The 10,993-nt window shown below is 33.9% G+C and overlaps 2 protein-coding genes and 1 pseudogene across 3 annotated transcripts; 1 reads left to right on the forward strand and 2 right to left on the reverse strand.

Moving 5' to 3' along the window:
- Nucleotides 1-2,146: 2,146 nt before the first annotated feature.
- Nucleotides 2,147-6,182, forward strand: PTAC17 (plastid transcriptionally active 17). The gene is made up of 10 exons (XM_039022220.2): nucleotides 2,147-2,741; nucleotides 3,342-3,407; nucleotides 3,496-3,676; nucleotides 3,775-3,971; nucleotides 4,369-4,419; nucleotides 4,508-4,599; nucleotides 4,857-4,978; nucleotides 5,357-5,439; nucleotides 5,633-5,737; nucleotides 5,961-6,182. The coding sequence occupies exons 1-10, from the start codon at nucleotides 2,412-2,414 to the stop codon at nucleotides 6,096-6,098; spliced, it is 1,365 nt and encodes a 454-aa protein (XP_038878148.1). The 5' UTR covers nucleotides 2,147-2,411; the 3' UTR covers nucleotides 6,099-6,182.
- A 934-nt stretch (nucleotides 6,183-7,116) lies between these two features.
- On the reverse strand, nucleotides 7,117-8,115 carry LOC120087710 (triphosphate tunnel metalloenzyme 3 pseudogene; annotated as a pseudogene). The gene has a single exon (XR_016527801.1). The product of XR_016527801.1 is annotated as a triphosphate tunnel metalloenzyme 3 pseudogene (transcript).
- Nucleotides 8,116-9,132: 1,017 nt separating this feature from the next.
- LOC150038882 (uncharacterized) lies at nucleotides 9,133-10,926 on the reverse strand. Its single transcript, XM_090309878.1, has 3 exons — nucleotides 10,786-10,926; nucleotides 9,908-10,275; nucleotides 9,133-9,354 (listed from the first exon to the last, which is right to left on the reverse strand). The coding sequence occupies exons 2-3, from the start codon at nucleotides 10,268-10,270 to the stop codon at nucleotides 9,217-9,219; spliced, it is 501 nt and encodes a 166-aa protein (XP_090166004.1). The 5' UTR covers nucleotides 10,271-10,275; nucleotides 10,786-10,926; the 3' UTR covers nucleotides 9,133-9,216.
- Nucleotides 10,927-10,993: the final 67 nt, after the last annotated feature.

A 10,993-nucleotide genomic window follows, 5' to 3' on the forward strand; every position in this document is an offset into this window, starting at 1 on the left:
TGGATATGAGTAAATGCTAGAATGAAACAACAGTTATTTTATTCATAAAATAATGTTTATCATTACAAACAACGAGACTCCGGGAGAATTAGGACATTAATCCCAACAATTGACAAAACAAAAATTAGAAGAAAGAAAGTTGAAGATAATAATTAAAGCTTAGAGCAGTCCATAGAGGATGATGGTCTTCAAGCTAAATTGACATCACTTTGTGCCATTGTGTGTGGAAAGTTAGCTCATGAGCTACGAAGTTAAATTTGTAGTTAAGGAAGAGAAAGCCTTTGATGACATCTCGCTGATAGAGGTCAACAATGAAATCGCCTAAAGATTGGAGTACATTTGCATATCAAGTTTTACTAGTCAAAAGGGATTCCAAAGAATTGAGAATCTATTTTAAGTCTAAAGCGAAATAATTCATTCATACCTTAAGCAATTTGATGATTTTTTTTTTTTTTTTATAAAGAAGTATTACATTGAAGAAATGAAATAGGGAAAACCCAACACCTAAAGGTGATTACAGGAAGTCTCTCCAATTGTAAAGGAAAAAAAAGAATGAAGTATGAGAAGTAAAAGGATGCTCAAATTTATATCAATTATAAACATAAGTAAGAACCAAATCCACAAATCTATCAAAAGTAGAGGTAGAGTCCCTAAAAAGCCGATTGTTACGTTCACTCACCAAAGCCCAAAAGAACGCACACAACAAAGCCAACTAAATAGTCTGCTTGGTACCACCAAAAAGATGCCCCACAAACAGAGATGCCAAGAGATCAAATATATAGTTAGGGAAAGTAGAAGATCAACCAAAGTCATTCAGAACAATATGTCAAAAACGATGTGCAAACAAGTGAGAAAGAGATTCAAAGTTGCAACAACATAGGAAACACCAAGGAGAAATATACATATAAGACATATGTTGTTGCAAACAATCAGTTGCATTAATAGCACCAACACTGAGTTCCAAAGGAAAATTTTAATTTTCTTTGGATAATATCTTTCCAAATAATACAATATAGGTTCTTCCTTAGGGGATCAACAGAACCAATCAAATCCATCATAAGAGATTTAACTGTAAAACAAGATGAAGGCTCCAATGGTCAACTTCAAGCATCAATGATGGATCGAAGTCTAACAATTGACAAATCGCTCAAGCGGTTTGATGATACCATCATATGGAACGATCACTTGCTAATTTCGTTTATGCCATATTGTTGAAGCTACAAGGAAGAATTAATGAATTGTCGTGATTTCTATTTGGTTGAGTATCTCTCAAGCCTTATAAAAAAGATAGGCAACATTAAAATAACATATATCAACTAGTTTCAAACAAGAAGACCAATAGATTTGTAGATTTGTGGTTCAAATCCTCCTTCTCCAATACTAAGAAAAAGACTAAATAGTTGGTTTAAGGACTATAAGTCTATTTTGTTAAATTACACTCCTAAACTTTAATATTTGTTCACGAGATGCCTTCATTTTTATCTTTTTTTATTTTTTTTAAACACAATATTATATTTGACATTTTATATACTTTTCAAAACTATCATTAAATAGAAATCTGTTAGAATGTTGAATGAAAATTAATATCTATAATAATGTAGTCTTGACATTAATAGAAATTGGAACTTGAACACAACCGCAACACTCTATATCTCACCAACATACTCATTTCATGCTGCAATTTCCACAAAAAAAAAAAAAAAGAAAAAAAAATCTAATTTATTTCTACTATGATGACAAATTTGAAACATTAATAAAGGATAAAGAGTAACATTGTAATTTTCAAAGGATATGGATATTTTTAAACAACTAAGGAAGCTTTTTTTTTTCTTAGTTTTTAAACATTTACAATTAGTATATCAAATCTTCATGGAGATGTGGATATTTTTTATATTTTCATGAATTTGGCATCGACATAATGGATGAATGATTATATCAAAGACAAGTTCATAAAATATAAAAAACAATAATAAGTAATAAAATGTCACTTATGTAAATATAATATAAATAATAAAAATATTAAACTTATTTAAAAATCGTAGAATATTTATTTATTTAATTAATATTTTTTTTCGTTTAATAATGTTTCAAATATCCATCACCATCAATACTATCAATATTTACTTGAACATTTTTGTGAAATTAAGAGCTCGAAATTTTGGCGTGGATGGATATTTTAAACCTGGGTCTTTATCGGATAAAGAATAATAAATTTTAAAAAATACAGTTTGAAAAGAAAATGAAAGAAAATAAAATGGTAAAGAAATATCCAGACTCCAAAGGCGAGGAAGGAGCCTTGCACGCATGAACCAAAACCAGAAGCTTAATCCTTCTTCTTCTTCTTCTTCTTCTTCTTCGTTTTGAATTCTGATACTTACCCTTTTCTTATCATCCTCATTCTCGCCCCTTCCATGGCAATGGCTTCCATTTCTCTGGACATTGCTTCCGCCTTTTTGAGCATCCCTTCTACTTCTAGGCGCTCTAACCATATTTCTTCCCGGCTTCATTCTGCTTTTCTCCCATCTCGCCCCTTCACCTTCACTCTCGCGTCTTTTCAATCAACTCCTCTCCCCGCCATCGGCTTCTCTCTGGCGCCCAAACGAAGTTTAAGAAGATTCTCGGTCTTCGCCTCCACGGCCACACCCACATCGGAGAGCGATGAATCCGACGTTTTGACGAAAATTCCGCCCGATGACCGGATTCCGGCTACGATTATTACCGGCTTTTTGGGTTCTGGGAAGGTATAAACTCGCTCTTTCTCTCTCTCTCTCTTTTACGGGTGTGTGTGTATGTTTCTGTGTGTTGGGCTGTCTTAGTTCTCTATGAACTATGGGAGAAATTAAGTAGAGTTGGGAGTGTTGTTTTGATGTCTTATGCTATTTGGATTGATATTAAGGGAGTATGTTTCGTTGAAATTACTGTTCAGAGGGTATTGTTCAAATCTTAGGAATAGAGGTTACAGGTGAAATAAATTTCACTTGGAATTCCGGAGGTTTCTTTTTATTTCATTTGCATCTTATAAATCCTTGTTTTGGGTTTTTCATTTCCATGAAATTGCCAGTCCTGCTGTTTGTTTACTCGTCGCCTCTTGAGTTAAACAATATGCGGGGTGGGGAATTCGAACCTGACCCCTTGGTGGAGGTTATGCTAATAGAGTTATGGTCATCTGGGCATTTACTTGTTGCCTTCTGAAGAAAAGAAATTGGTTGGAACTGAAATTTTCTGACTTCGGACGAATAAGGGATTGTTTCTTTAAGTTTCTAACACTGGACAGTGAATTGAGTTCTTTAAACTATAATTTAAATATATTTTTGGTTCTGCTTTCATGTGAATCTTTGCAGACAACATTGCTTAACCATATTCTAACAGCAGAGCATGGGAAGCGAATTGCGGTAATTGAAAATGAGGTACGAGATAGAACTTTATGTGCTTGATCATGTGGCTCCTTATGGATGGATTATATATTTAACTCTGTGTCTTGTCTTAAAACTACAGTTTGGAGAAGTAGATATTGATGGTTCTTTGGTTGCTGCAAAAACTACTGGAGCTGAGGACATTGTTATGTTGAATAACGGATGTCTTTGTTGCACCGTGAGGGGTGATCTTGTACGGATGATATCAGAGCTGGTTAATAAGAAGAAAGGGAAATTTGACCATATTGTGATTGAGACTACAGGTATGAAGAGTTTCCCAATCATAAAATGTCTGTCCTATTCATGATGATTTCATGTGACGTTTTATTATATGTTCTACGACATCATTGGTAATATGTAGGATTGGCAAATCCATCACCAATCATTCAGACATTTTATGCTGAGGACTCGGTTTTTAACGATGTGAAGTTGGATGGTGTCGTCACGTTAGTTGATGCCAAACATGCAACATTCCACTTGGATGAAGTTAAGCCAGAAGGAGTTGTAAATGAGGCTGTAGAACAAATTGCTTATGCTGATCGAATCATAGTAAACAAGGTATTCATGATAGGTGACTGATTTAGCCCCTCGAGATATAATGTTCAAACAAGTCAGCTTAACTTGTGAGTAGGTTTTTCTCAAAGCCAAGCCTGTTTGTAATGCCATAACTTTTTTAACCCCGTGGCATTTCGATTGAAAATCTGCTTGTAATTCTGCTTTTAAGGATTGTGCATTCAAGTAAATGTCAATGGCCTCCTTACTGATAATGCAATCTAGAAAATTTGGCCGTGGTATTCTTAGGTAGGTGGTGGGCTTCTTAACATGCTATTATGACTCTTGTCCAAATTGTACTACAAAAAAAGAAGTAAAATAGCCAACCTTGAAATTTTTACTTGAAATAATCTTTAGTTTTTGCTCCAAGTGCTTGGCTAATTCGTGAACTGTATACCACTAGACTGACCTTGTTGGCGAGCCACAAATTGCTGATCTGGTCCAACGAATAAAGGTTAATATCACTCAACACTTTTTCTTATATATTTGATTCGTTAGCTTTTGAATGTGTAATTTATGTTTATTTTTTCTTCCAAGAATAGAAAATAAACCGCATGGCTCAATTGAAGAGGACAAAGTATGGCCAGGTTGACTTGGATTATGTTCTCGGGATAGGAGGCTTTGATTTGGAGAGGTAGTCCCATACCATCTAAAATTATTTCCATTGTCATTGAAAGAGAGAACTCCGGATTCTTTTGTTGTCACTCTTTCTTGAATGCTAACACCTTGTTGGATAAAAATATTCATTTTGATTCACTTTTATATATTTGTCTTATTGCCATTTTTTTTTTCTCTTCCTGGTGCTTAGCTTTTTGTATATACTTACCATTCCTGCTTGATTTTGTATTGTTAAGTTTTGTTCTCCTCCTCATCCTCATTTCATGTTTTCAGGATAGATAGTGCTGTTGATACTGAATCAAGGGAAGACCATGCTCATAGTCACCATGACGATCACAAGCACGAACATGACCATGATCATCATCACCACAATCATGAACATGACCACAAGCACGGTAAAATTATGTGCTCATATAATCATGTTACATCCATTGTGCGTCACTTGAGTGCTACATTTTATACCCAGTCATGCCACTCTTCAATGAAATTGCTTGGAGATTCCGATCATACATGGATTACATCCTCGTGGTTCTTGTTTTACCAATTCAAGTACATTTTATGGCAAAAATTGGCAAAAATTTACAAAGAATTCATGTATTTTGTTCTCATTTATAACGACGTCCCTATGTAGTGAATGAAACTACTTTAAAAACACATTGCTCAAAGTGCAATGCTTGAATAGATTGTTTCAGCGTCTTGATCATGGAATTGGGGTTGTACTAAGTTATCGGTTTTTTTTTCATCTAACATCAATTTTCAACTGTTTAATGCAGACCACCATTCGCACGATCACACGCACGACCCTGGCGTTTCTTCTGTCAGTATTGTCTGTGAAGGAATCTTGGATCTTGAGAAGGTTGGTGTGGAGATGAGTTTTATTGTCATCAAAATGAACTCTAATATTCTTCATTGGACTACTAATTTATCATGCCTTCCCATATTAAGAATGCCTCATGAGTATTTTCTTTAACCATTGTTTCTTCGTCATGGCTATATGTGCTGGTTTGACTCAACCGAAAGATTTTCACCTCTTTGTTGGTATCGTTCAGGCAAACATGTGGCTCGGTACGCTATTGTTAGACCGCAGTGATGACATATACCGGATGAAAGGTCTCCTATCAGTTCAGGGTATGGATGAGCGATTCGTCTTTCAGGTGAGTGAAAGAAAAATCAATGAAACTAATGACTAATGATGTTTTTCTGTTCAGTGATTGTGAACAAACCAATACTTCACTAAACCACTAAATAGAACCTACAACTTTAGGTTTTTAGTACTTGGTATCAAATTTTTGAAGATTTATTGTATTAATTCCCCTTCTCTTCATCTATAAGTCGAAATGTTTTCGAGTTCAGTAATGTGTTTTATGGGTGTGACAGGGTGTTCATGATATATTCCAAGGTTCGCCCGATCGATTATGGGGTCCAGATGAGCCGAGAATCAACAAGATTGTATTTATAGGAAAAAACTTGGATGCAGAAGAGTTAGAGAATGGCTTCAAAGCTTGTTTATTGTGATAACCTTCTATCTGGCAACATTACATGATTTTGGAAAAATATTGCAGGTGAAACATTAATAAGAGAGTTTTCTTTTTTGATTTTTGATTTTTGTTTATTTTCCTCCACATCACTAGTCTTATTTTATAATGAAATCTACGGCTGAAGTTGATCCAGTTCATTCAATCTCTTTTAATTTAAATTTCTAAATTTCGATACTTGGGTTTATTTAAGCATAACTTCATTAAAATATTGATTTTTTTTAAGGTATTGTAATTAAAGTGTGGGGTGGGAATCGAATCTCAGACCTCAAGGTCGATAGTACGAGCACTATGTCGGTTGAACTATCTTCTTGTTGGCAATATTAACTTTTTTATAAGGCTTGGATTGTGAAAATTTAAACTTGGACTAAATTGAGTATATGTTAATCACTAATGAGTTATGTTGGTAGAAAAAATAATCAAGGTATGACCTTTTTTTTTAAAATCAAAAAGTTAATGCATGTTTGATACTTTCGTTTTCGTTTGCTTCAAGTCATTTTAAAAAAAATCAAAAATCAAATATAATCAAAATGACCTTTATTTCGGAAAGAAAGTCACTTTTTTCTTTCTCTATATCGATCTTTAGCAACCACCTTTGACGATCAATTGGGCATCCAACTCTAACGAACCCCTTCCGACAACCAACTTCAACCAACGACCACTTCTAATAGCTAGCTCTATCGACCAATTTTGAAGGACTATTTTTAAATAAAAATTTAAAATTATTAGTTTGTAAGGTTCATAATCATCTTTAATTTTTTCATAAAAAATAGTCAAGTCAATAGGAATACTTTGAGTATATAACAAATCAAACAAAATTTAAAGATTTTTTTTTAACAAGTATAACCAAACACAAATATTTTTATTTTAAACACTTTATAAAAAGTATATAAATGCAAACAACTTTTGAAAAACGTTTTTTCCTTACTCAATCCAAACAAGTTTTTGATAAATAGATACAAGTATAAATAGAAACCAATGCCAAAATGGATAAAATATTGTCGATATAAACTACATTTTGCTATTAAAACAAAAAGGAAAATCTACAACATTTGTAATCAAACTTGAAAAAAAAAAATTTTAAAAAAAATTGGGACGAGATGAAAATGGAAGCAGAAAGTTTCAGAAGAATGGCGGCAACTTCGTAGATCGGAAAATGGCGAATTTGGAAGTTTGAGAATATGAATAACGAATCCCATTCTCCTTCAAAAACCCTTCCAACAAATCTCTATCTCTTTCCGGTTCTTCACTCTCGCATTCCATCTCATAATTCCGTCCGAAATCGAAAATAGTTTCATCCAATTCCAATTTTAATCCTCTCCATTCATACACTCTTCTCACGTTCCTGAATCCCCCCAAGCACACGAACCCATCAATCCCATACTCTTCTCTCACTCTCTCCACAATCTTCGACGATTCCATTACCAGCATCCGATTCGGCTCCTCAACGCAGGCGCGGCCGATCGACGGCTCCAGCGTCTCTTCCTCCTCCTCGATGCGGCTGATTCCGTCGGAGATTGTAGGTTTCGCTTTGAGAGAGAGGACGCAGTGGGAGTCGTCGTCGTAGAATCGGATCCGGAGGACGGCGAGGTTGGAGGAGAGCTCGGCGTTGGCGCCGTCGAAGAAGATGTTGTGTTGATTATGAGTTTTGATGTGGTGAGAGGAGAGGAGGTGGGAGAGTTTGTGGTGAGAGGAAGAGTCCGGGAGGCGGAGCTTGATTTCGACCTCCACTGGCGGTGGTTGGTTTGGGTTGGAGAAGAGTTTTGTGGGGCGGAGTGAAAGAGAGGGGAAGAGGAGGAATGGGCTGCGATTGCGGCGGAGATGGAAGGAGTGGCCGGAATTTGGAATCCATTGGAGACTCATCGTTGGGGTTTTGGGACACAAAATAACGTGGGATTAGCCTTTCAATTTCAGCCACTAACGAGTTGAGATCATATCATTTTCTCCAAACATTTTTTACACACTTTTTGGTGCGGATATGTTAAAATCTTTTTTGTAAATCATCTTTTCATTTTTCAAAAACACACTTTTTTACTCCACCAGTTTTCTAAAACGGGGTCATGTTTACCAATTCATAATGAAAATTATTATAATCTTAATAAAAATTTATTGATGGATCATTATATGGACCTAAATTCTAAACATAATTGAATTATTTTTAATCATGTTTACTTAAAATTACAAAGATGATAGTAAATTTGACAAATTCATATTTTTCATATTATTATAGTAATAATATCTATAATAATAACAATAATAGCAAAGATAGTAGATCTAATTTTCAACTACAATTATATTGAACATTCTCTGTTCCTCAATCAGATTTTGATTACAAATTTGGAGGCAGACCCCACAATTCTTTACAATTACGGAAGATAAGTAAAAAGACAACAAACTTAATCAACTAAGATCCACTTTTTAAATTACCATTGATAGACTATATTTCATCTTGGCAAAATGTGACCTAAGTGTATTCTATTTTTAAGTTTTCAAAATGTATCTTTTTAGTTCTAAGTATTTAAGAATAGGTTTAAATAGTATTTGAAATATTCTTTTTATATAATTTTAAATAGTTACATGATCTTTTAAATTAGACAAATAAGTTTTTAAAATAATATTAGAGAGGAGAGTTTTTTTTTCTAAATTTAAAATAATAAAAGAATTTTTTAGAAATTGAAAATAAGTATTTAATGAACAAAATTTTACCTCAATTTGGTCAATAATTATTTTAAATTAATTAGTAAGCATTAATACTATACTATATGTGAGTATTTAGTAAAAAATCGAGTTTAAAAGCATAAATCTTAAAATCTAGAGATCAAATTAAAACAGAACTCAAAATTCAAACCTCAAAGATAAAATTATAATATTTTAAAACTTAAAGAACTAAATTGAAATCGAACTAGTAATATTTTGAAATCCAAAGATCTGATAGCTATGGGATTAACTATCAGTGGTGGCCAACATAAATATAACTTACTAATTAAACATACATCCTCAACCAAAATATCAGGTGTTCAAATTAGATTTATTGTGTTGATTGTTGAATACTGAAAATCAAGTCTCCAATTTTACATGTATCTAAGAAAAAAGAGAGATCATTTTTCTTTCATAAGATGCAAAGATTTGGCAGAATCTGTCAATGCCAGCAAATTTGCTTTGAAATGTTTGAAGACTAGAGATATATTTGTTTGGTGGTGAAAGATTTCTGATAGGCCAACACCACTTCTCCATTCCTGTTTTCTCCACCAAATCCACAACCATATAAACTCAGTAATAGAGAGAGGGCTCTATGTAATGCCACAAAATAATCATTACAATGATGCTATGGAAAATCATGAAGGTAGAAGAATTATGGAACTAAAGTCATCAACAAGCATAAGGCTTGTAAGTAGGTTTGAAAGTATTAAGAACATTTTTGTCATATTCAAAATTACTTTAAAACATGTTATTAATCATTCAAAACCAATTCTAGTGGTATAAAAATAACATTTTTTTAGTACAACAATTGTGAAGATGAAAGGTCGAACCTCCGACTTCAAGAGAGGGAGTGCATGTCAATTTCCGTTAAGCTAAGCTCATTCTACTGGTATAAAAATAACATTTAAAAGTACAAAATTAAACATTAAATTGATTGATTAAAGACGTTTTGGAATGGTTTTGAAAATAAAATATGAATTTTAATAATTTTAAAATCACTACCAAACGTGCCTAAAATGTTACTTCTCAACTTCTTCGATTAAAAAGTTCAGAAATTCAAAGTATATGACAAGACTCAGATCATTTTACCTTAGGAAGATGGAGTGTCTCATCATGATCTTCAAGAGAAGCCATCAAAGCAGCAGCTACCTCATTACAGAATGTATGGCTTCTGTTTATGTTCTGAAATTGCTGGTTTATCTCATACACAAGATTTCTGCTTTCCTCCAAATTGTTAAACAAAGCTTTCTTCATAGCTCTTGTATCTTCTTCAAGAATGCTCAGTCTTCTACTGATATTTTCAACTTCACAAGCTCTCACTCTCGAAGTGGGACCGACTTTCGACGAGTTTTTTGCAGCCCCATTTCGATCAAATGCTATTAAAACCAACTCATGATTTGAACCATCTGCTTCAGTTCCATGCCCATGAGAGCGTTTTTGGTGTTCTTCCATTGTAGCTGCTTTAGAAAACAGTCAGCTTCATCAACTTCTGAGGCCAGTTTGCAAGTTCTCTCGGTCGTTGCGTGAAGTTTTTGAAACACAAGAAGAGTTTTTTTTAGTTGGAATGTAAAATTTCTCTAGCTTTTGGGCTTCGAAGAGAGAGAGAAGAAGGGAGAGGAATTTATATTTGGGAATCAGTGCCATATGGAGAATGTGAAGAGGATGATAATAAAGTTTAGCTTCAATAGCATTGGAAAAATAAAACACGATGAAAAGCTTTAGCCTTTTCATGTTCTCAACAAAAAAAAAAAAAAGGAAGAGAAATTTTGGTAGGGAAAAAAATAAGAAAGAAAGAAAAAGATGAATAGGTTGGGTAAAAGACATGATTGTGACATGTGAATGAGTGTTGCAATGGCAAGTAACCAAGCTTCGAAGGTACAGGAAATGAACTCAACAGAACATACCAAAATTTTCTTTTCTAGAGAGATTTGCTGCACATTTCTCAAGATGAAGTTTTAAGAGTAAACCTGTTATCAGAGGATGAAGTTTGTAAGTCGGTGGATACGACGAGTCTCTAATGGGTGGCTTTTGGATTGTTGTGTCAATCTCATGTGGCAAGTTTTGGCTCCATTTCTACACAAGCCAAGTCTTGTAAAATCCTGCAGCATTTCCAAACCGTCAACCTTATCTTCACCTTGCAAGACAACAATGAAGTGAAAGGGTTATGTTAAATAA

Source organism: Benincasa hispida, chromosome 1, assembly GCF_027475165.1.
Source record: "Benincasa hispida cultivar pf3 chromosome 1, pf3_genome.v1.1, whole genome shotgun sequence".
Taxonomy (NCBI): domain Eukaryota; kingdom Viridiplantae; phylum Streptophyta; class Magnoliopsida; order Cucurbitales; family Cucurbitaceae; genus Benincasa; species Benincasa hispida.